At 39.4% G+C, this 26879-nt stretch overlaps 2 protein-coding genes across 7 annotated transcripts in view; one reads left to right on the top strand and one right to left on the bottom strand.

Moving 5' to 3' along the window:
- Positions 1-5018: 5018 nt before the first annotated feature.
- Positions 5019-8931, top strand: LOC131230205 (vignain-like). The gene is made up of 4 exons (XM_058226021.1): positions 5019-5460; positions 6663-6898; positions 7303-7443; positions 8474-8931. Exons 1-4 carry the CDS (start codon positions 5019-5021, stop codon positions 8735-8737), a joined length of 1083 nt encoding a protein of 360 aa, XP_058082004.1. The 3' UTR covers positions 8738-8931.
- The window catches only part of LOC131230204 (D-cysteine desulfhydrase 2, mitochondrial), a 54038-nt gene continuing 36089 nt past the window's right edge, over positions 8931-26879 (bottom strand). For 4 of the 6 annotated variants that reach the window (XM_058226015.1, XM_058226017.1, XM_058226019.1 and 1 more), the window contains one exon: positions 20543-21119. In XM_058226015.1, the coding sequence (XP_058081998.1) occupies positions 20888-21119 (232 nt within the window). In that variant the 3' untranslated portion in view covers positions 20543-20887. Of the gene's footprint in view, positions 9071-20542; positions 21120-26879 lie in introns of those variants that run through there. The other 2 variants (XR_009163902.1, XM_058226018.1) reach the window with 2 other exon arrangements.

Raw genomic sequence — 26879 nt, forward strand, 5'->3', positions numbered from 1 at the left:
TGCACAACACCAAGGGGAGCAATGGGGATAGGATGCCAACCATAGGTTTCTTTGTGGAGTCACCATGTTTTTCTTTTTAATCTTTCATCAAATCTGTACACCAGGTGATAGTCACCAGGGTGAGTGAAGATTATAAAATCATCTTGATCCACAACTCAGGCAAGCCGCAGTGTGTTAATGTAGAGGTTTCGGGAGCAATATATATTACATTGTTATCATTGCTTTAGGCTGAGTTTTTGTGTACGGCTCAAATAAGGTTTGGCACTTTATGTACGGATTAATTTATAAAAGTTCTCTAGTTCATTAATTAGCGTGAAGTAAAAGTCTTAAAGTCAAGTGAGTCGGACAAAAGACCCAAGACTGAAGACTCAAATGGTTTGAAACTTAAGATTCAATATAAGGTAAGAAAGCCTCATGAAATTGCCAAACCCTATACCAAAACCCTTCTAACAGAGCCCATATTTGACCAAAAACATTTAGGAAAAATATTTGTTAAGTATGCTAAACAATTAAGAAGTTGGATGTCTGAGTTAAAAATTAGATTATGAAAACAAACATGTTCGATAGTATCGAAAAATGACCCAAATTGTCCAGCAACTTCAAGTCATAAAATTAAATTTTTTCGATGGCATCGAAGGTCTTATTTGAAAATCTTGTGTTGGGGATCGATGGCATCGAAGCTCACTTCAATGGCATCGAAGACCCTTTGATGACATTAAACCCGTCAGTTTTCTGCTCATTTTTTTATCGTTGGGAATTTGTTCTATATATCATATGGGTTGTTTCTTGACAATTGGGTGATTTATTGAAAAAGCTCTGAGAGACTTAATATAAAGAGTAAATACCTATCTTCTCAAGCCATCTTTCCTCATGCAGTTCATCATTCAATCCTTGTCTTAAAGACAATCATTGGCATATTCAAAGATTGGATTGAACAATGAACCTCGGCATTCATTGATGCTCTAACAATCTTCTTTATTGACAAATCTATATGCTATGAAGCATTGAATGCTTAGTAATGAGGAACATTACTAGTTCTTAAAGACTAATCATCACCTAGTTAGGATTCACCCAAATCCCTTACCTATCAACCTCAACATCAACTACGGAGCATCATCACTTGGTTGTGGTTCAAGGGAATTGAAGATCTTTTGTCATTCATAAAGATCTTCATCATATGCTTAATGGGGCTCACTCACTTATAGGTAAGTAGAGTCCATTTATGTCTAAAAACATTTCCTTATGTCGGATTGAGTTTCAGAGTTTGTATTCTAAAATTCGACAAGTCCTTGCGTAGGCATCTGACAGGAGAGTACGTGTTGTTGTTCTTGTATAGGACTTCTTAAGTTCTTGCATAGAACTTACTAAGACCTTGTGTAAGCCATCGACAGATGAAAAACAGTAACCTTGTATAGGTTGTAAAAGTTTATGGTAAACCTCATCTAAAACCATTTGAATCGTGAAATATGGCACACTTTAGGAGAGAGTGGGTCAACCAAGAGTTGAGTAAGCACATATCCGAACCACTATACATTGTTGTGTATTATAGGAATGTATTAATTCGTTATTTGTGTTGTTTGGTTGAACTCTATACTATATCTATTTTTGACATCAAACATGTTTATCAAAATGTATGAATAATGTATATCACTGTTTTTACCATGTTTGTACACTTCTTCACATTTAGATTTCTTTACTTATTGTTTAGAAATAAGTGCATGTAATTAGTTTAATTAAAATGTAAAAAGTAGAATGATTAGATATATTTTCAAGCTTCGCTTATCTCAGTAAAGTCACAATTTCAATTTGTATATATATTGCAAACCATCCATTTCACACTTTTATTTAAGCTCAAACTGTATAAATCAGGTCCGGACTTAGATAGGACATCCCCAAAAAATGACTCGTTTGGACCATCCTAACCTCTTATTAATGGAGATCTGTTTGTCATTCACACCCTGGACTTTTCTTTTTTCTTTTTATCCTTCCCTTTCAAAGCCAACAATCAGACGGTAAGGATCATCTTTCAGGACCATCACGATCTATCTAAGTTGATCCCATGATTTCAATGGTTTCGATTGATAAGATGTACAGAAAATGCATGACTGTGTATGAATGGCCATACTCCTCCACGGTATCAATATGTTAGTCTGAAAAGACTGAAGCAATCACATGCATCATGGACGCCACTTGCTTATTTCGTGTCTAAAAATCCCGGACGGCGTGACAAATACGGCCATGGCGTGGTTATCATGGGATATGGCCCGTTTACGTCCAAAACCAACCTCTATATGCGGCCATAGCGTGCTTCGCAAGGGATATGGCCCGTTGTCATTCACACCCTGGACTTATCTTTTTTCTTTTTATCCTTCCCTTTCAAAGCCAGCAATCAGACGGTAAGGATCATCTTTCAGGACCATCACGATCTATCTAAAGTTGATCCCATGATTTCAATGGTTTCAAAAAAAAAAAAAAAAGGGATATGGCCCGTTTACGTCCAAAACCAACTTCTAAATCACCAAAATACCACCTAAAAGCTCTTTTCACGTTTAGGAAAACATAGATGCTCTGTTAGAGTACCACTACCCATACTCATGCACACAGCTACTGCACAGGAGGTGTACACGTAGCTCAATCCAAACCATCCATTTACATGGAGGAACTTGCTGAAACCAGAATTATTGGACGTTCCTATCCTGCTACGAATAAACATTCAGTTGTCAATTTTGGACCGTTTGAACACTCATTTGAGGTAAATGCATGACACGTGTACGGTGAGTGTAAGCTTGCATGTGGGGTCACCGTTTCATCCACCGCAGCACAAGTAGGTATGGTACGTGGTTTATCATATGCAAACCATTGTGAGAAATATGGTAGATCTTCAAAATCTTACTATTACTTTCTCGGGGGTAATTGATCAAAAGATATTGTCGTGAGATTTTCAAACTCTAGGCAGTTTTTTATTTTATTTTATTATTTTTTTGGGAAAGTATCACAATTTTAATAAAAATAAAAATAAAAATTTTAAAAATAAAATAATTCATTTTAGGGTTTTTTTTTTTTTTTCCAAATTCCCATATTAAAAAATATGAAAATTGCAAATACCGTATGAGAAAATAGGGTTTGCAAATCATATTTGCTAATTTGCCATTATTACAAATATCCACGTTCATTTAGTCTTTATGACACTTTCATTAAGCAGCCGTTAGAAAATGATGAAACATGCCACAATTTTTCTACATAGGATTAAAGATACTTTAATTTTCCTCCATATGAAATATACCATAAAATCATTTTGAATGATTTTTATTATTATTATTATTATTGAAGTTGAAAAGAGAAAAAATTAGAGTAAGAATAATTTTTCATTTTTTTTCAAAATATGCACAAAAAGTTAATAATAGCTTGTCAAAAAATGAATAGAAAGTGGGTGTAAAAATCTTAAACTAACAATATGATTATATGCAAACGTATTATTTTCATATAGATATTTGCAAATACTCCATCATTAACTATTTATGAAAAGCCCTTTATTATATACTTACCCATTTAGAAAATTTTAGATTATTTATTAATTTACAATAAATAATTTATTATTTGTGAGATATTTTTAGTAATTATCTTCTCCATAGCAATCAGTCTTCTCTATTTTGAGCCTTGCTAAGTGCACATGCATGTGCAAAATGCTAATGTGCACGCCGCACATAAGCGAACACACCCACCCCCCCCCCCCCCCCCCCAAATAATAATAATTTTAATAAAATAAAATGGTCCACTTAACATGCAGGTCCAATGTCAAAGACAGGTGGATGGGTTATAAATTTTCAGCCAAGTTTTTCAAAGCTGTAGATTTGTTTTTCAAATTGTGGCCCACCTGATCAGTGTGGATATTTTCTATGATAACGTCATGAGAAAATTGTAATAATCTGAAAATCTCAAGAGAAACGCCCAAGCTAAGGAAAAAGATTAGTCACTGTGGAACCTGTTTGGATACTCTAAAGTCAAATAAATAATCTGGTTAAGTGGAAAACTCGATTCGTATTTTAATGAAAACACCCCCAAATTCTGTTTAATTTTTTAATCTCCAAACATAACCTTTTTTTAGCCAATTCCAAGTCTCCCTTTTACTCTCTTGATCACCATTGAAGCAAAAGAGATACCAACAAGATTTTTCTGGTATGTAAACACCCATCCCACCCATTGATTGTACATGTGGCCCGGCATCAACCAGCAGCCATATGTCCACTAAAATTTTTATTTTTATTTTATTTTTATTTTTTATTTTTTATTTTTAAACCATAACTATAGAACCATCTATCCGCAGGACATGTCGTAGGGTGATGGATGGAGTTATTAATCAAGCCCACCCACATACGGGCACGAGCATAGTGATGGCTTGTGTTTTAAAACAAAACCCATGAGATTCATCACTGTTCCTACAGTTAATCATGTTGCTAATCGGACTATTAACTATTTTTGTTTTCCACCATCGTCTTAATAGACACCAATCATATGTATATGATTGTCTGATATGTGTGATTTTTGAGACATAAACCAACTATGATAGGGCCTAGCATATGGGGGGACCTGATTTGCATGTTAACCTGCCACATTTACTAGAGAGAGAGAGAGAGAGAGAGAGAGAGAGAGAGAGAGACGTCCCTACTATTCCGGTGATCATCTCATCTCGCTTGCATATAAGGCAATGCTTGCAAGAGAAAAACATCTCTGCCTTCTAATCCCTCCCAACCCATTTTCATTCTAATCTTCTCAATTTCCTCCCTCTGGTTGTTGTTGCCCCCACACAACCCTGCTTTCTCTTTCCTCCCAACCCATTTCATTCCATCTTCTCGTTCTCTCTTTTTCATTGATGTTGCCCACAAGCAACTTCAACTTCCTTTTAATAAAAGCATTGTTGTCCTACTCTCTTTCTCCACCTTTATAAATACATCAAATCCCTCAGCACAGCTCCCATTGATAAACACATTTCCCTTCTCCTCTTTCATCCCATAGGAGCCATGGGGAAGTTTATGTTTCTTGCTCTTTCACTTGTTTTTCTCTTCACAATCACTGACAGCTTCCATCTCGATGACAAAGACGTCTCTTCAGAAGAAAGCTTGTGGGATTTGTATGAGAGCTGGAGTAGCCATCATAGCATTTCTCGGGACCATGACGAGCACCCCAAGCGCTTCAACGTCTTCAAAGAACATGCAAAGTTCATACATTCCTTCAACAAGAAGGACGCTCCATATAAGCTGAAGCTGAACAAGTTTGCAGACATGACTAATCAAGAGTTCAGAAGCACTTACGCAAGCTCTAGAGTCAACCACCATAGGATCCGTCGAGGGAGCCCTTGTGGGACTGGGAGTTTCATGTATGAGAAGGTGACTAGCCTCCCACCTTCTGTCGATTGGAGAGAGAAGGGTGCTGTAACGAAAGTCAAGAACCAAGGCCAGTGTGGTAAGAGATAAAATAACCATCTCTGTCTTACTGATAATGAGGAATGATATTGTAAACACAACGTACCAAAGCTTTTATATTAGTGTCCCACTAGATCTTGATCATGCAATTTTTACATGTAGGGGTACGTTGTTGGCCACCCAATGGGGTGGTCACACCACAAATGATAATCTGTTGGCACTCCCCACATATAGATCGTGTGATCAAGATTGATCATTTGAAACAAACCAATAGAGAACTGATCAGGTACAGCCAGAAGTATGCTGACTTGTCATCCAACCAGGTCTTTTCTGCCAACATCTCAGCTCGGTAGGACATTATCCATACCATGCAAACAGTAGGCTCCAACATGAAGATCATAGGGTGGTCATCATAAGGTGGGCCACACAATTAGAATCAACGGACAACTGAAAGTGCTACTCGACATAGAGATTAGGCCCACCTAATGTGCAGATGGGGCCTGATTTTTGTGCTAGGTGATCTTCAAAGTGGGGCCTACCATTTGCATGGCATGGACTTCCTACACAGTTGGCATTGGCAGAAAATACTAAGGCTGTCAATGGGTCGGGCCTGCTATTGGCTTTGGCCCAAATTTTGAACTGTTCGGACCAGTGCTATTCAAATTTTGATTTTGCCTGGCCCAATACCAACCCATCCATTGACAGCCCTAGATAAGACCACAGTTCAAAAACCCAAAAACTCTGTCCATCTGGGTCAGGCTGACTCAAAGACTCGATCGAGTTCATCTGATTCAATTTTAATATTTAGTTATTAAATTAAAATTATTTACACACACACACACACACAAAAAGTTGAATGAGCAATATAAGTATTAGAAAAGCAGGTAACTAAACAACAAGAAGGCACGTAGCCTGCTGGTTAGTGGGTTTGGCTTTGTTGGCAGGGATCTCAGGTTCGAGACTCCAAATCATCATTATTTTTCGACAGAAACCAACTAGTCTTTTCAAGTCAGTGCCAAGTGAGCTTCATTACTGAGTTATACAAAGACTCGGTTCGAAATCTTGCCAAGTTGAGTTGACCAGGCTGAGTTTCGAATCAATTCAGTGAGTTTACAACTATTGAAAAGACCAGTTTCGAAGACAAATTAGCTTACTTCCCGGCTGTAGCCAATCACATCTCCTAGGCATGATAGACCTCCAATCATATTCACACATTCATTCTCTTGAGTATTGTTGTTACAGGGAGTTGTTGGGCGTTTTCAACCGTCGTTGCAGTTGAGGGCATAAATCAAATTAAAACAAAGGAGCTAGTGTCATTATCAGAGCAAGAGCTAATTGACTGTGATAACACTGATAATCAAGGATGTAATGGAGGCTTAATGGACTATGCGTTTGAGTATATCAAGAAAAATGGAGGGATAACAACGGAACAAAACTATCCTTACGTGGCAGAAGATGGAACATGCAATTCAAATAAGGTGGGAACAGAATTATCGAGGAAGGTTCACGTCCACCTTCATTAAGGGTAAGTTACTGTTCAGCTGGGGTGCATACGACATTCAAACAGTTCAAAAAGGAGAGAAGATGACTTGTGCAAAATACAAGTCGGGCAACAAAAACAATGAAGAGCTGGCTGCACTGGTCCACATACACACATTGCCCACCTGCTGTGTGGGTCAGCCTAATTATTGCGCCAACTGATACTCATGTTGGCCCACCTTTTGGAAGGTTGAGATGTTGTACAGACACAACGAGTTGGCATGTGTTCCCCAAGTGGACAGTAAGTTACTGTCCATTGAGGTGTATGCAAATATTTAACATTTATTTATGCATTCATGTATGAACAGAGGGCACAAGTATAAAATTTACTTGAGTTTTGCAGGAGAATTCTCATGTTGTTGTTATTGATGGGCATGAGAATGTGCCCGCTAATGATGAAGATGCATTGTTGAAAGCTGTGGCAAATCAACCTGTATCGGTGGCCATAGAGGCTAGTGGTTTAGCTCTGCAGTTCTATTCGGAGGTGAGTTTTTGATATCTACAAGAAACATTGAACTATCCAGTTGTAGCATATACACCAATGGTTTTAAGACTTGGCAACTCTGACCAACTCGTTTGGTCCTGATTGAGTTGGAGTGACTTGGCAGAGTCAAGCTGAGTCACCCCTATTTTCAGTTCTGACTCGTGGTGCTGAACCAGATTGGACACAACCAAGTCCAAATCGACTCAGACAAGTTGTCAATCCATGTTTTAAACTGGATCACAGGTGCCTCACCAAGTAGCTCTGCACTTTTAGAGCTCGTGATAGCCAGCATTTAATCATGGACGAGCCATAAGGGATGAGTAAGATGCCGGATGATTCCTTGTAAGAACCACATAATGTGTCGGATCCAACCCATGTTGATTGATCAATCATGGATGTTGTGAGCCTAGTTCAAAAACTCAAAAACTCAATTCAGTGTTTAGTCAGGTCGGGTCAGCTTGAATACTCGACAGTCTATACTTTGACTCGACTCGATGTTTAATAATATATATATATATATATATATATATATATATATATATATATATATATATATATATATATATATATATATATATAATATATATATATATATATATATATATAGTAAAGTATTTACAATGGTGAAAAAATATGTAAATTGATATACTAAATAAAAAAAATCAAAACAAAGCACAACTGTTTGGCCTGGTGCGTTGATAGTAGGTCCTTCCTCTCGGAAAGGAGGTCACCGGTTCGATTCATGTTATTCTCATCATGTTTTTAACAAAAACAAAAGTGGACTGTGCAAGTGACTCAGTCGAATCAAGTTGAGTCGTATTGAGTCGACCAAGTTTTGAATCAAGCTCTCCAGAGAGTTTGCAAGAGACTCAGCTCAAAATCTTACCAAGTCAAGTTGACTCGGCCAAGTTCTGAGTCGTGTCACTGAGTATTAGAACTAGGATTGTGGGGTAGTATTCCAAAAGGCCAAAATTCTTATGGTAGTGCAAAGCCCTATAATTTTCGCCAAAATTGATGTCACGACTTGCAGGGTGTCTTCACAAGACATTGCGGCACGGACCTTGACCATGGAGTGGCAATTGTTGGCTACGGAACAACTGTGGATGGGACCAAGTACTGGATAGTGAAGAACTCATGGGGAGCTGAATGGGGAGAGGGAGGGTTCATAAGGATGGAACGTGGCATCTCAGCTAAAGAAGGGCTTTGTGGTATTGCTATGGAGGCCTCGTATCCAATCAAATCATCACCCAACCCTGCAAAGGAAGGAGCACCTCCTACTAAGGATGAACTCTAAAAGACAGATTGGATTTCCCATGAATGCTTTCCATCTCTATCTTCCCTGTTTCACACTTCATAATGCATGAATATGTTTGCAGAATTATACTATCATGTTTATTTGAATAGTATTTTTTTTAATCAATGTCTCTAGCTTAATGAGAGCCTACTTGTATGATTCTTCCAAATAAGTGCCGCTCCTGCTTTGTACTGTGCTTCTGACTCGTGGTTCCTACTTCCTAGCTGTTTATACTTTCTAACATTTTGAAACAGATGCCTCCTTGCTTCCTGCACCTGAATCTGTTGCTGCTTCCTTCACACTTCGTGCAACTATAAATGAGACTAGAATCTCCTTCACACATAAGGGAAAACAAAATAAGAAGCCAAACAATGAATTGTATGGATAGGAGAGTCTCTCAGTGGAATTTGTACACAGATAAACGGTAAGGAAATAGACATAACAAAGGAAAGAGGTAGGTATTCCATGAGACAAGCCGAAATCATAATCCAAGAGGCCTCTCCATTGTAATGGGACCCAATATCCATGATTTCATTATTCATCAAATAGACCTCACTGTGGATGGCTGATGGCGCAAAGATCTCATTGATTGCACGATCCAGTGGGACTCACCTGGCCCTGGCCCTAAAATAGACTGTTAAAATTAAAAGGTCAATTGTTCACTGTACGGGAAAAGCCCTCTTAACTGGATGGATAGATCCAACTGGTATGATTCCCTAGTTTGCCGGCCCCAATGTAGATTTATAGATGAATGATTCTCCTCACTGAAGTTAGTCCCCATGCACGATGGAAGGCCAACTTACCTAATTTAGCAAGCGGTTCCAAGGATACAAAATTAGACCTCATGAACTTATTGTTGTACAAGAAAAAAGTCCACTAACTGGATGGATAGGGTCATACAACTACAGCTAAATTATGGTTTTGTCAGCCCCAGTGTGGCTTAATTTATAAATTGTTTTAATCAGTAAAGGTAGGCCGCATATATGATGAAAGGCCAATTGACCTAGTTTATTTGGTAGTTTCAAAACCACAAGAGTAAACCTCACTTGAATTATAATTGTACAAGGATTTCACTAACTGGATGGATAGGATCATCTAACTCTTGAGGAAGAATCCACTAAATGGATGGATAGCATCATCCAACTCTTGTGAAAGAATCCACTAACTTGATGGATATGATCATCCAAATGGTGCAAATTCTTAGTACCCAGGCCACAATGTGGCTTAATAGATGAATGGTTCTAATCACTAAAGGTGGGCCCTGTGTACGATGGAAGGCCAACTGACCTAATTTATAACGTTTTTTGAAAGATTTGAAAAGTAGACCTCAAGTGATGGAATGTAATAAGGACGAGGCACAAGTTCCCCAATTTGTAGTTTGTGAGAAGTCTACCTTTTTTTAAGCCCACAATTGGTAATCAGAACCTTTCATTCAATGGGACAAACAGCAGATGGCTGACTATCCAAAAGTCCCACCAATTCAACAATCCATCATGGCTTCCAAAAAAACTGTTGAAATAAAAAGGCTAAGATAAAGGTGCAATGGTCCAAGGACTAGACTGTCCAGATAACCAATTGGAAACATCTTTGCACCGCAAGCCATCGATATTGCATAATGGGTATTGACATAGAAGAGAGGAAAAAAGTGCAAGGACCAAAGTACAGAGATCTGCCCTCAAGAGCGGACCACATACCCTCAGATGTGGACATGCCCTTGGAAGCCTCGGCTAAGACTATTCATAAGGCGTGGACAACCTACGTGCAACAAATGAGATTGATACTGCACTAAACATGAGAGCTGCTAGGATGCTGGTGCAGACGCACTCGGTTTTCTTGTTACTGGAGTGGATGTGCAAAGGGATTTCCGGCATTCAACATGGACGCGCAATGGTCTTCTGACATGTGTTTGTGCCTGCTTTGAATGTAGAACAACGGTAACCCTGGGACTGGTCGGCCAATTGGAGGCTGACACATGTCTTCCAGACCCCAAACTTTGCCTATAAATACCCCACAGGTGGTCTCATTTAGTACTAATGCATCCTTTGCTTCCAGAGTTGTCTTTTGAGATCTTTTAGGGTCATTTTGAGCTCCTACCCTTTTCCCTATTTGTCTCCTCAGCTACATGTTTGCACTCAGGTGAGACTTGGCTGATTTAACCCATCAAACCCTCCCGCGCATCCGCACTCGAGTGAAGGGATGACTTTAGTAATCTTCCTTAGTTTCGGGTCCACACCCGAGTGAAGATTGGCCAGTTTAACCTGCCAATCCCAAAGGATTGTTGAGTGTGACCACAACGATCAATCAGTGGACGCGCGTTGGGCAGTAAGTGTCACACTACACTTCAGGGCCTCACGCCACATGCCATATCACATACGTTACTTCTTCTAAGGCTCCTTATCAATCCATGGTGCAACCAATGACCATGATGAGTGAAGCAGCTCTTGAAAACTTGTCTCTTAAGTGATATTTACGCATGTAGCTTTCAACTCATGTTAGGGGAACCGATTACACACCCATGATGGTCCAATCCCATCCACACCCTATACAGTAACATGTTCATTTTCAAATATACAACTCTATACTCAATATGTTGAAGCTTGACACATCAGATTAACACTCTTATCATACTTCACGAGTGTATATTGTCAGCTGATGATCTCATGAGCACTTTGTACTAGAATAGAGATGGTTCATGGAATGCCTCAGGCACTATGAACAGGGGAAAAGCCACCTACGAGCATGTGTATCAAGCGCAGCATCCACATAGAATTACTTCATCCTATAATTATTTTCTTGTGATATATTCAAGACCACTATGCTCTCCTGAGTCTTGTCTTAGAATCAAGGGTTCTTTGGAATGTGATCAAGGACCTTGAAAAAACCCATGAGACACTGCAGAGCCCGACCTTACTCACACTTCCTTAGAGAAAGGGCAATGCTAGAAGAGGTGAGACACCGACTCCTCATCTTTCCAACACAAAGGGCAAGCATTGATCAAAACAAGGCCCCTTTTCCTCAAAGTATCGATCATCAGCACCCTATTCCAACCCACTAGACAGGTGAAAGCTGCCACCTTAGAGGGGGCACTGTACGACCATAGGAAGAAGGTATGCGTTTTGATGCTGCCTGAGATCAATGAGTGAAGGGATTTCACTGAGAACTTCTTGGACTACTTCACATGCCACCACATCAAATCAGTCCCCACTGAAAGGGAGACACCCGCCAACTAATTAAGAAGAGCCAACAATTATTCAACCTCCTCCTCATGGAGGTCCCTTCTACACAAAGGGGTCCAAATCACTTTATATATCAATATCAACGGCCACTAGAGCAAGCTGAGGATATTGGTCTTGCAAATTCCACTCCCCTAGCCAAAATCTTTCACCCTTGAATAATCACCCACCCCAAAACCCATCCCTCTAAGCGCCATACCTTTTAACCACAAGATAGATTTCCAAACCCTCAAGCTTAATAAGCACTCCTTTCAGGCATCTAAAGAGAGACAAAAAGTATACAGGAAGATTTGACAATGTTGCTTCAATAAGAATGATTATGCCCCCCAAAGACAAGTGCTTGCTCTTCCAAACTGATAACATCCTTTCAAATATTTCAACCACTGGATCCCATAAATGCTTTTTCACCTTACCTATATTATATACAAGAGAATACCCAAGTAGATGAGAATGACCCCTCCCTATATCCGAAGATAAATGAAAAAGTGCACCTCCTCCCTAGACAGCCCAACTCCCAATACTTCAGACTCATGAACATTCACCACTAACCCTGACACCACTTTAAAGCAAAAAATAGCTTTTAGAATTATCTACTTGGGAGGCATTTGGCTCACAAAATAAAATCGCTTCATCCATATGTTGCAAATGTGAGACTTGAAAATCCCCCCCTATCCACCTTAAAAACCCCCAAAAGAGACCTTTGCTAACCCCTTTAGATTACATTCTGCTTAAGGCTTCTGCCACCACCACAAAAAGGAAAGAGGAAAGACGATCCCCTCGCTTGAGGCTCCTTGGAAATTGAAGAAACCTTTCGAGGATCCATTAACAATAATGGAAAACTTGGCCAAGTTCACACACTCTTGAACCCAACTCCTCCATTTGACCCCACATCCCATCCGGTTTAGCATATAATCAAGAAATGCCCAGTCTGCGTGAGATATTAGATCTAGTATAGAATTATTACCCTCTACAGTGCTTGCCTCTTCATCATCTAGGGCTTTCCTTATCCTAGCCATGCTGCATCTCCACCTCTCCAAGTCTATACAAGAGAATTTCGTTTTGTGGTTTATTCATATGTCCTTCTTTTTCTTTTTCCTTTTTCTTTTTTTATGACAACAAGGTGTCCCCACTCCTTTTAAAGGCAAGACTATTCCCTACGGATGCACGCAATCACCCGCAAACCATGAGTGTCAGGTAAGTGCGTGGGAGGGGAATTGAAGCCGTGTCATTGGGGAGCACACCCACGACGCTAGCCATTCGCCCAAACCCATATCAGGTATGTGGTTTATTCCTATCTCACATCCATTGGTTACTCCTATCACAATCATATATTTCTTCAAAGAGTTCTTCATTCAGTGACTATGTGCTCCAAGACTCATGGTTATGCTCGCTCTACAATAAACCCTCTCACGAACATTAACCTTTCCTTCAAACACCAATGCTTCTCAGAGCCATCAAACTATATTTCAAAATTATAAATACCCCAATGGCACATGATGGAGGATAAAGAATATGGTTCCTTTTTATAATCAAATGTACTAAGTAGATCCCTCTACACCTTGCAAATGAATGTTGAGGGCTATCAATGGCTATGAGATATCTGAATGGGTGAGAGTGTGATGTCATTAGTGAATGCCGTGATAATGGGATAAATTAGGATATGGGTCACCATTAGCGAGAGATACGGAGCATTGTAATAGGGAACATGTTTAGAGACTGGCTTGGGATCTATCATCTTGGATGTAGAGAGATATAGCACATTTTTAGGAAAGAAACACTGCAAGAGTCTCGAAAAGCTTCTATTCCCTGAAGAAAATTGAAAGTGCCCATGACCTTCACATCAAGTTGAGAGGCGAGGAGAGAGAGAAAGGATGAAATCTAAGCATTAGTTGTCACCTGTGAGTATATTATTATAATGCCAACTTTAGTGCACTTGAAAATAATAATAATAATATAATGCCATCAACATATAAAAGTAAAAAAATCATACATGATTCGTAGAGTAGGTGAACATCAATGAATCAACCTAGTTAGACATAAACTCATCTACATGAGGAAGGAACTAAAGACATAAACCATATGTGATGCCTGATCTAAGCAATAGATGACCTTTGCAACTCTTAAACATGATTCAGCCAAGTGGCATGCTCAATTTCAGGTGGTTGTTGCATATGCATTTCTTCAATCAAGAAGCCATGAAGGAAGGCATTCTTCTACAGCTAATTGTGATGGGGAAATCTTGTGCACATGCATGCCCCCCTATGCACGTACACAAGGAGGAGGGCCCCACCATCGATCTGGATTGATGATAACGTCCAGGGAGGGGCTCCTAGTTAAGAGGGTTGCATTTTGGTTCGTTGGAGTAGACTTGATAGTCATGTGAATCCCAACATGGGTTCTCATGATCGTGGCCCACTATTCTAATTAATCCAGTACTTTGAGTTTTGCTTATTATTATTATTAGGAATATCATGAACGGTTTCGATTGCTTTGATTAGTCATTATTTTTTATTACTTCGTTGCCAAGTAATAGGTTGCGCACATGACACGAGTTTCGGGGTATAGGGTTTTATTATAGATAGGCACCGCTTATAGTCTTTTTCATTCAACGAAGATTAATAAAATTTCTGAGTTGTGGAGATTCAATTGGGTGTGAAACTCTCCCTTTCTCGAAGGGTTGACTACCGTGATGCAAAGCCACACTTATACCGATTCGCCTCCACCTTCTTCCATCCATATTTCTCTTCTCCTACAATTATTTACGTTTTAAATCCATCCTCTATTGCAGCCATTTTTCTCTTTACAGCATATTTCCAAAATCTGGCCCTGCAGGAGAGTTGAAATTTCGGCAGAGCACCACGCGCAAACAGTGCATCGGATCAAGCTAAGATTTGGGCGTTTTGGAGTCTATCCCTGTCCGACCAGGGTCAAGGTGGCCTTTTTCTTAATAGTGGGCCTCACACACGTGTGGCCGGGATCACACGCACGTGCATATGAGCCATTGTTGTTGTCCAAACGTGCAGCACTTCTCTGGTTCGTCTCTCTCCTCTTTCACCCAAAATCCCTAAACCTAATCCTAAATTACTCAAACCCCCAATTTTATGCCCTTTCTTCAACCTTAGGGTTCCCCAAATTGAAATTTTTGAATCCCTCGGATTGGGGAATTATTTTTGTGCATGTGTGGATGAATTTACCCTCCTTTGATTCTTGTTTAGTCTATAATTTTGATTGATCCGGCCCTAGCATGTATAGGCCTGGATCCGCATAAGATTCCCTTTGATTGAGTGTTTGAACTTTTGTGTGGGATGTGGAATTTTGTGTAATTATTTCTGAACTAGTGTGATCTAAAGCCTGAGAATCTTGCAAATCATACTTGAATTTCACATCCTGCATCAAATTGGCTTATAGGCCATTAGTGAGCAATGGTCGGAGCCTAGCTATCTAGTGTTTCCAAATCTTATTTTCAATGGAGAGAAGTTTCTAAAAGGCCATTTAATGTAGGATACATGTATGGATGTCATGTTTAACAGGAGATTAGTCAAAGGACAATTCAAAGCATACAGATCCTGGGACCTGTGGGTTATAGGCCAAGCCCACAAAACAATAATTTCAGCAGAACAGTTCACCAAACAGTAATTTCAGCAAGCAAAAATTCATGTCATTTCATTAGAAATCATCCCCACATGCACACAATCATATAAAGATTAAATCGCAGGATGTCAAGGTTGTTAGAACAACCCCTTAGCACAGAATATCAACAAAATATTCATGGGCAGATTCATACACACATAGAATTTACCATACTCATTCACCACATAAACTATGTTTAGAGGAGATGAAGATCACGTGGGATATGGGGTGGGATAAATATGTAGTCTGGGAATTGAGGGTTGTGGGAGGAAATTGGGAGAAGGTCTAGGGTAGGTTTTATGTGGGAGGAAGGGACATAGGGTGTCGAGGTTTTCGGCACAATTGATTGAAGGATTTAGGCTAGATAGGAACAAAGAGGTTTTTTTTAAAGGAATAGGAGCTGGAAAGACCATACCTTGCAGAAGATAAACATGTGAGCAAGTCGCACGCCCCTGTGTCCTTGGGTCTACTCTCCCGAACCTTCCTCACTACCAAATGAACCCGACTGAGCATGCCGAGTAGAAGAGGCAAGTCGATGAGTTGTTAAGAAAAGGGTTCATTCGAGAGAGTTTGAGTCCATGTATTGTGCCTACACTCCTCACACCCAAGAAGGATGGCGCGTGGTGCATGTGTGTGGACAACCGAGCATTTAACAAGATCACAGTCTTTCTTCCATGCGACTTGGAAGAACCCTCCATGAGACTTGAAGCAAGGTGGTGAGATTCCATCTTTTTGTGGGCGTGTGACTCGCTCACGTGTTTATCTTCTTCAAGGTATGGTCTTTCAATCTCCTTCTACTCCTTTAAAAAAAAAAAAAAAAAAAAAAAATCTCTTTGATCTTGTCTAGCCTAAATCCTTCAATCCATTGCGCCCAAAACCTCGACACCCTATGTCCCTTCCTCCCGCGTAAAACCTACCCTAGACCCTCTCCCAATTTCCTCCCACAACCCTCAATTCCCAGATTACAGATTTATCCCACCCCATATCCCACGTGATCTTCATCTCCTCTAAACATAGTTTATGTGGTTGAATGAGTATGGTAAATTCTATGTGTGTATGAATCTGCCCATGAGTATTTCGTTGATATTCTGTGCTAAGAGGTTGTTCTAACAACCTTGACATCCTGCGATTTAATCTTTATATGACTGTGTGCATGTGGAGATGATTTCTAATGAAATGACATGAATTTTTGCTGCTGAAATTACTGTTTAGTGAACTGCTCTGCTGAAATTATTGTTTAGTGGGCTTGGCCCATAACCCACAGGTCCTAGGATCTGTATGCTTTGAATTGTCCTTTGACTAATCTCCTGTTCAACATGACATCCATACATGTATCCTACATCACCATTTCTCTTTAAGAACAGTATGAATAGCCATTGAGTTCATAAATATGTTAAAGATTTCATCAAGCTTCAGGCACACCCCGTTGTTGATTGAAAAGTCCTTATCCACGATTTTTGCCTTCTACTATTCAATAGAACTACAGCCTGATGCTAGAGTTATAGACCTATTTGCAGTGCACCACAACTATATGAGAGTAGGGAACTAAATTGCATGTATGATCACACAATTTGGGTCTTTTGAAGCTTTAAAATAGATAGGTGGCTCTAGAAAAGCATCAACAGCAGCAAGGAGAACTTGATGCTCATCAGAGACAAAATGTGGTGCGATGAAGTTTGTGTTGTATGTATCTTTGATAGTGTAGTCATGGCACAAAGGTCAAGGCACTAAATAAATAGAAAATTGCAAAGATGAAATGGCCGATGAATTTCCCATAGTGGAATAAATCACGTCATGTTATTCCCTCGAATAAAATTAAAAGAGGGGGAGACTTTGGATGTGTAGACAATGGATTTGGAATATGAAAGGCACCAGAAGATGAAGATGAATCACAAGTCGAGTTAGCTCGGTCAGCTCGCTCAACTCGCCTCGGCTCGAAACTGGATTAGGACCGAGTTGAGCTGGTTTTTGGAGATAGAAAAAATTTCGAGCCGAGTTCGAGCTTGCCTGAGCTTGACTCGACTCGGGTCAAACACCGACTCCAATCAACTCAGATCGAATCAGCTCGGTGACTCGGTCATTTTGATCTTAATGCTGTTCGCCGAGTGTTTGATGAAATGCCTCAACGAAGTGTTGTTTCTTAGACTACCCTCATATCAGGGTATCCTCAAAATGTGTATTCGAGGGAAGATTGAAGAAACAAATCCCAAAAACAAAAAACTTTACATTGTAGGATTGTCCTCTTATCTTGATTTTGATACTACTTGCCGAGTGAAGATGCAATATAATGCAATGCAATATATTATGACCACCACCATCATCATGATTATTATTATTATTATTATTATTATTATTATTATATCCAATAATGTTCTTTAAACAGGCCTAGTACCCAAAGAATCCAACTTCTGATCTAGAGGATGATCCAACTTTCGATCTAGAGGATGTATCCAGGAGTAATGGCTATAATAATAATCAGCAAATGGAGCATAAATTGGGAGCCAGTGGTTGAGGGAATTGGAAAGGGGCCCTAGAAATGATAATGGACCATAAATAGTGTGGATAATCTACTTTTTTATTAGATAAAGTCAAAATAAACAGAAGTTTGTAATGCTTTCATATTTGACAACTACAGAAAAGGAAGTATCATCCTTTTTTTCCATCAAATGAAATCAAATCACCAAGACAAAAGGAAGTCAATGTCTTTGCAACAATATGTTTTGAGTAACAAACTAACTTGTGACACTCAGAAGCATGTGTAAAGCTGACAGGCAACAGATACACGCTTGGATAGTTTTACGGAATGTGCAGTGATAATGTCAAGGAGAGTCTGGCAGTAGACAGTGTTAGGAAGTGGTCACAGGAAGGCCGATCAATGATGTCACCTGTGTTGGAAACATGTCAGCAATGTTGAAAAGGAAGTTGACTCTGACAAGGTCGTGTGATGCAATGAGAAGATGCCTAATGGGAACCTTTGATGGTGCAGTGAGGAACAGGAGAAAAATAAAAGTGAGGATTAAAAAAAATGGCGAAGTATAAGATCTAAGAGCTAGCTTGAAATATCTACGTCCAATATTCAACTTCAAATTTTGAAATTTGGAATCTGATATTTAAAATTGAAACAGAAATTCAAGAAATTTGAAATATCAATTTCATAATTTGAAATTAACTTGAATATTTAATTTTAAATTTGAAATACAAATTTCAGGTTGAAATGTTAAAGTCAAATTGCAAAACTTGATTTTTTTTTTAATTTTTTTTTTCTTTCTTTCTTTTTTGGATTTCATGATTTGGAGATTTTGGAATGTGATGATTTGTAGATTTGGAGGATATTATGACTGAGATTCGAAGGAAAGATAGAGCTAAACAAACTCTAACATGAAAATAACTGATTATCCACTCCACGTGGATTATCCAAATGCATATTATCTCCAAAATAACAAGAAGCTAGTTCAACCAACTTGATTTTTTGTTTCTTTTTTTCACTTCTTTTTACATCAAAATCATATGACAGCTGGATGCAAGGAACTGGTGGTAAACATAAAAAACAATTAAAAAAACACAGTGACGAGGGAAATGATTTTGTAAAATCACATGCACTGAACTTTTTGGTGTAAGCAATTATTATGCCCTTGGATCTTGGTCAGCCAATCACTATATAGAGAGAACCCACTTCAAATCGACAGAGCCAGGTACTCATAATACTCCTAGATGCACATTGTTTCTCTTTGACTTCAACTAGCAAATCTACGAAGATCCCAATTGTGAAACCTACCACTTCCCAATATCAAGTAATGGAATCAATTCGTGGTCCAAACCTTGTGTGAGCAAACCAAATCATGCTAGTTTAGAAACAACACAGCATGATGAAATCCTCACATATTTAACTCAGTAAAATGACAACAGCTCATTCTCTGTCTTCCCATTTCCTTTTCTTTGAAAGGTCATGCAACCTCTATCAGGAGCAAAAGAGGAAGATAAGGAATCGACACCCTGAAGAAACTAAAAATAAAATAAAAGCAAACCAACAAGGATAAAATATAAACCTCTGGGACAAAAAGAAAATGGCTTGAACACCAATGCCCTGGCAACCACATCCAACTTGGCCTTCCAAAATAAAACTAAATAGCTTGAGCACCAATGCTCTGGCAACCACATCCAACTTGGCCTTCCAAAATACCTCATCCAAGCAACATACATGATTGTGAAAAAAAAAATGTTATTCCATTGACTCCCAATCAACCACAATCCCGAGAGAGGAGAGTCTCCATATAATGACAATATCTCGTTGCTTGTCCCACAATGACCACATCAAAGAAGAATTTCCTAGTTTAACCCCACATACAAAAGACCACATATGCTTTTCAATAAATTGAAGCAATATGTCAGTACTCCAAGTGGCAGACAGACAAGGAAACATAAGTTGACAGAATGAGCCAAGATCATCAATTATAATTGATTAATGTAATTCTCATCAGCAAAACTCTCATTTCAATGCTTACATTAATGAGTGGTGAATCTGCAGTTGACAAGTTTACTGCAGATATCAGCAATTGGTTGCAAAGATCAACAAGTGATACGTAATTTGAATGCTTAAAGGTTTCAAGTAAAAGAATTTTCAAATAGTCTAGACTCGATGCCATTCACATGGGCCCAAACCACATCAGTTGGATGATGACTCACTCCATGAAGATGCTTCTTATACAAGAATATGATGCACCATCAGATGAATCAGCAAGCGGGTTTGTTTTTCTGTATTCTTTGATAAAGCAAGGTGGAAAGTCGAACCCAAAATTTATGGTTGCAGAGTACCACTAAGCTAATGGACTGTTAACTGCTTGGAGCTTAGTAAATTAAGCTAACTTACAAATCAAGAAATATTTATACCAACTAATTTGTGAATTGCAATGGGTGGATTTGGGAGGTGATAATCACCTTAAAATTGACAAGTTATGAAAATCACTTTTTATTGCAGTTGACTTTCTGAAAAGAATAAATAAAAAGGAAGAAATCACCTGATGCATTTTTTATCAAATTTCATCCAGCTAGATTCTCTGATTTGTTGACAGTTGATCAATGAACAGCATCATGTTGCCAACTACATGACGATGGGAACTGTCTAATTTCTATGTTGAACAACCTTTAATTCAAATAATATACATATCTTCTAATGCACGAACCCAATCAGCACCATCATGGATGGCAATAAAATGCTTGCTGACAGAATCTTACTCAAAATGGTTTTAATGGGATTATATTGTGCTGCTAATGTCAGTGTGGCACTGCCTCATTGTTGCAAGGATTTGAAGTAAGACTTGTACCTTTGAGCCAGTCCAAACATACCAAGTGTGCCACCTGTATGAAGCATCACCACTTCAGCATCCCCTTTGGCTTCCCTTTGGCAGAGGAGAGCTGCATGCTCCCAAGCAGCCAAGGTGTAGACAGGATCCACAAGAACACCAGTTTGCTGTGCAATTTGTTGGCACACCTCGACTTCCCCTTTCAACACATTGCCAAACCTGCAAAACATAGAATATTCACTCAAGAGCAATAAAAGTTCATAAGAAGATCCCTGATTATACAGCAGAATCCATACATGAGTGATGAGTGAAGTTGGCTAATAAACTAAGTGCCTGTCTCGATGTTCCCCAAATTGTAACTTTTTCAACAGAACAAATCTGCTGTGCATTTGTGGCAGCTCGAGAATGGAAACTGCATTAGATGGTTTTCCATTTTCCTCTCTCTGTCCCAAATCTAAAAAGGTACAATATTCGTCTTGATCCATTCTTATCCAACAGGTGATTTACATCAAGCACATCCCATCCATTGCTAATAGCAGCCATTGCTAATAGCAGTAGCACCTAAATGTACCCTAAAGCAAATCTCTTTTTTTTTTTTAAGCTGATAATTTCATTAAAAGGCCGAAGCCAAAAATATACAAATGAATAGGAAAAAAAAAAAACTAAAAAAGCCATAACTACCAGCCCACCAGGAAAAGAAAAGCATTATTGATTGCCAAAACTAGGGCTGTACATGAGCCAACCTAACTCAAAAAGCTCGCTCGGCTTGAACGATGACTCGAAGCAAGCCAAGCTTCATATGACCCATCTCGTTTTGAAAACGAGCCGAGTTTGATCATAGTGGATCTTGACTCGAACTCGGCTCAACTTAACTCAAATATATATATATATATATATAATTTAAATTATTATTATTATTATTTTATTATATAAAGTTAAAACTTAAACCCTAACCTACCCGTCCGTACCTTTCTTACCTTTTTTCTTCCTTACCCAACCCACCGCACCTGAGCTCCTCTCTCTCTCCCTCTCTCTCTCTCTCTCTCTCTCTCTCAACACCAACAACAAGGTACCTCTATGGCTCTATCTAATATTTTATATATATTATTAATTGAATATTTGATTTGGGAGTTGGGTCGAGTGCGGGTTGGGTCAGTTGGGTCGGGTGGCTGGGTTGGGTCGGGTTGCTGGGTTGAGTCGGGTGCAAATTGGGTGTTGGGTTGGGTCGGCTTGAGAGCAGGCTCAACTCAACTCGAGATAAGCTCGCCTCGACTCGATCCACTAGCTCGACTTGAACGGTTTGGCAAACAAGTTAAGCTCCAATGGTAAGCTCGAGGCCGAGCTCAAGGTTGAGGAGATCATAGATGAGTCAAGCCAAGCTTGGCCCACTTCGACTCAACTCGGCTTGATGTACAGCCCTAGCCAAAACCCATTCTTTAACAAAAGATTTAGCCCTCCTAGAAAGGTATATTGCTCTCTTGCTCTTGTTCTTAACACTCGACCATTTCTTTCTAACCATATTGCCCACAGAACCACTAGACCACTTAGCCTCCAAATCGTCTTCTCAAGCTTCCCTGAACCCCCCTCTATGCCAAGAAAGAAGGAAAACATCTATAGAACCAGGAAGCACCCATAGAACTCCGGAACACTAAAAGAGATGATCCCACACCTCCCTAGCAAAGGAACAATGAAGAAACAAGTGATCCACAGATTTCGCATCTTGCAAACATAAAAAGAAAGCATTCGGGAGAACTATATTTCTCTTGCATAGATTATCGATTGCTAACACCTTGTTTCTCCCAACCAACCACCCAAAAACCGTGACCTTCAATGGAGCTCCATATTGCTATACATAAGTTGTGGGAGCTAGCAACGCATTTTCCTCCTCCCCACTTAGGGTCCGATACAGCGATTTGATTTAAAATTTGTCTGATTTATCCTTTAACCATCTTAAAGAATTCATACTCAATGCCACCAGAGAAGCCTTGCTCAAAACTTGCAAAAGCAAAGAAAATTCTTGAAATTCTTCATCATCCAAATTACTTCTACATAGGGGAGTCCAAATAACTTTGGCACCCCTCCAAGAAAAGCAAGAGCTAACCTTCAAATTTGCATCCGATACTCAGCCAGCTAATCTAAGAAAAGAATCCCCCAAACAAATATCACCTAACCATTTATCCCCCCAAAACCTGATGTTTTCCCCATTATCCAGCTCGAAACCAAACCTTTCCCAAACCTTTTGTTTTAAGGACGCCACTGACTTGTTAAACAGAAAACATCCGTAACTTTGACTGAGATCACTAATAAAGACAGTCAAATCCCTTGATCTTCTCCAACAACTTTAACAAACCTGATCTACAGTCTCTCTTTTGTATTTTAAATTTCAAATCAAATGTTTGTCAGGGTTGTTATTACGTTGTTATTTCCCTCTTTGTTTGTAAATTCAAATCTCTTGTAACCTATAATATCCTAAGTGTACATATATGCAATATACCTCTCGGATCTTGTCATGAAGCCAGAATTCCAAACAGTTCAATCTCTGTCATGGTATCAGAGCCCTTGACTCACGTCTCATCCATATATTTTCTCATATCCTATCCTCAAGGCTTCCTCTTCTTCAAACTCTCATGTTGTTGCTTTTGTTGCTCCTAACCTTAGTCAACTTGTTTCGGCTAAGCTTGATGGGGAGAATTATCTCATGTGGTTATCATAAATTGTTCCTGTACTCAAAAGTAATGATTTGATGGGCATCGTGGATGGTTCAGAACTGTGCCCAGATAAGTTCCTCTTAGATGATCAGGGAAGACAGACCTCTAATCTCAATTCAACTTTTCTTTTATGGCACAAAAAGGATCAATTTGTTCTTGGTTGGATTAATGCCACTCTTTCTCATAAGGTGGCACCCTCAGTTTATGGCATCACTTCTGCAAAGGCTGCTTGGACTACTTTATCCAACAAGTTTACCTCTCAGTCCAAATCTCAGATAGGCCATCTGAAGAGAAGACTTCAGTCCCTATCTCAAGGCTCTAGAAACTGCTCCACCTATCTAGATAATGCAAAGGAGATTATGGCAAAACTTGGTGCAGTCAGGAAACACATTGATGATGATGATCTGATTAATTATATTGTCTCTGGTTTGAATCCTTCTTTGCTTCCTTTTATCACATCTCTTTTTATTGCTTCCCGAGATGGAACTATCTCTTTTGAAGATTTTCAAGCTGAACTACTATCCAATGAACTCTTACTAGAGCACCAACTGAAAACCATTTCACCTGACACCAATAACTTTGTCTTCTTTGCCCGAAAACCTCATCGGCAAAATTCCCAGCAGAACAACTTTCCTCCACGCTTCAACGAAAATTCCCAGTACCAAAGCTTCACTCAAACATTTAACCGCAGGCCCAAATATCCTGGAAAATCAAACCAGCCCTCATTGCAAACACCTTACCACTCTCCAACTCCTCCTAAACAGTCCAACCAACAGCCTTATCAGTTTCCAAAACCCAATCAACAACATCAGCAGCCATTCAGCACCCCCAGATCACCCTGTCAGAACTGTGGCAAGTCTAATCATAGAGCTCTTGACTGCTTCCACCACGTGGACTATGCTTGCCAAGGCTGACATCCTCCAGCTCAACTGGTTGCAATGGTTGCACACTCTAATGCCCCACAAGAAGGTGAAGAGAGCTGGTTTGTTGACAGTGGAGCTAATCAGCACATCATGGCCAATCTTGAGCAGATGACACTCCATTAACCTTACACTAGTCAAGAGAATGTTGTTGTTGGTAATGGACAAGGTCTGAGTATCCATAACACTGGTTCTACCATTTTTCACACTCCTACTTCCAAACTTAAACTAGATCGTGTTCTTCATTGTCCTCAGGCTTGTGCAAATTTACTTTCCATCAATCAATTCTGTCTAGATAACCATTGCTTCTTTATACTCACTGGAACTCACTATTTTGTTAAGGACAATCACACGAGGCGGACATAGCTGGAAGGTAGGAGTAGTGGTGGACTCTATCCTCTCAAGTTGCAGAATTTAGATCTCAATAAGCCGCTTGCTATGGCAGCCATTGTAGGAGTTGAAGCACCTGTTTCAGTTTGGCATTCTAGATTAGGGCATGCTTCCAATTCAGTTGTATCGTTTTTGTTGAACAAACACTCTCTTCCTTTTGTTGGTTCTTTAAATAATTCTGATGTTTGTGAACCTTGCAAATTTGGCGAAAGTAAACAACTTCCTTTCTCTAATTCTAACTTCCTTTCTCTAATTCTATGCGAACTTCTAGCTCTCCTCTTGAGCTTATTCATTCTGATGTGTGGTCTTGTTCCACCAAATCTCTTGGTGGTTGTCGTTATTATGTTATATTTATTGATGATTTTTCTCGTTATTCTTAGCTTTATCATATTCATAACAAATCAGATGTGTATGTTTGCTTTGGTAAATTTAAACTCCTAATTGAGAATCAATTGTCCTGCAAAATTAAGCAACTTCAAACTGATGGAGGTGGGGAATACATGTCCAAACACTTTCAATTGTTCCTTCAAAACAATGGGATCCATCGTCGAGTCACCAGTCCACACACACCTCAACAGAATGGAGTGGCCGAGAGAAAGCATAGACACCTCACAGAAATGGGGTTATCTTTGTTGGCTCAATCTCACTTATCTACTACTTATTGGGTTAATGCTTTTCTTACAGCCATTTTTCTCATTAATCGACTACCTACAGCTATTCTTGAAAATCAAACTCCTTATTCTAAGCTGTTTGGTACAGATCCCGATTATTCAGCCTTGCGATCTCTTGGCTATGCATGTTATCCTCTCCTACGGCCTTACTCCTCTAACAAACTGATGTTTAGAACTAAGAGGTGTATTTTCCTAGGTTACGGCTCCAATCAAAAAGGGTACAAGTGTCTTGATCCTTCTTCTCACAGGATATATCTGTCTTGGCATGTTGTGTTTAATGAATCTAAGTTTGCTGCAGCTGAAGAAGTGCAGTCCATCTCTACCTCTAACAGCATGTCTTCCTCGGTAGGTACATCTCCTCCCATTCCTTTTATTTCAAATTTTGATTAATCTCATTCTCCTCCTATTTTTTCTCATCCTAATCCTTCTCCTACAGTCACTGAAACACCTTCCTCTACCAAATCAGATTCTCCTCCTACCAATATATCCAATTCTGACCCTCCATCTCAATCTATTCCTTTGTCTATTTCAGCTAACCCTGCACCTAGCATACCTTCCTCGCCTCCTATAAACACTCAACCTCCAAAATTGCATCCTGTGACCACTAGATCCCAAACAGGCACCCTCAAAACCCGTGAATTCCCTAATTTCACCTCCTTCCACTCCACTAAACACCCACCTATTGCTCTAACCAGTACTATGGCACCTCTTGAACCTAATTCTTACAAACAAGCATCTCTTGATTCGGCTTGGTGTCATGCCATGCAAGAGGAGTATGATGCTTTGATGGCCAATAAAACCTGGGTTCTCTGTCCTAGACTTGTTGACCATACTGTTATTGATAACAAGTGGGTTTACAAGGTGAAACAAACCTCAACAAGTGAGGTTGATCGATTTAAGACAAGGCTGGTAACTATTGGCTATCAACAAGAAAGTGGCATAGACTATACTGAGACTTTTAGTCCAATCATCAAGCCTGCAACTATTCGGATTGTTCTTACTCTTGCCATTCAATTTGACTGGACTATCACTCAGGTGGATGTTTCTAATGCTATCTTACATGGAGTGTTATAGGAGGAAGTATATATGGAGCAGCCTAGAGGTTTTGTTAACTCAGAATTTCCTAATTATGTCTGCAGACTTAAGAAATCACTTTATGGCCTGAAACCGGCTCCTTGGGCTTGGTTTATGAAGTTGTCCCAGTCACTCTTGGAGTTTGGTTTTACCTCATCCACTGTGGATTCCTCTTTGTTTGTTTATCACAACGATGATGTTCATTTGTTCTTTCTC

Source organism: Magnolia sinica, chromosome 17 (genome assembly GCF_029962835.1).
Source record: "Magnolia sinica isolate HGM2019 chromosome 17, MsV1, whole genome shotgun sequence".
NCBI classification, from domain to species: domain Eukaryota; kingdom Viridiplantae; phylum Streptophyta; class Magnoliopsida; order Magnoliales; family Magnoliaceae; genus Magnolia; species Magnolia sinica.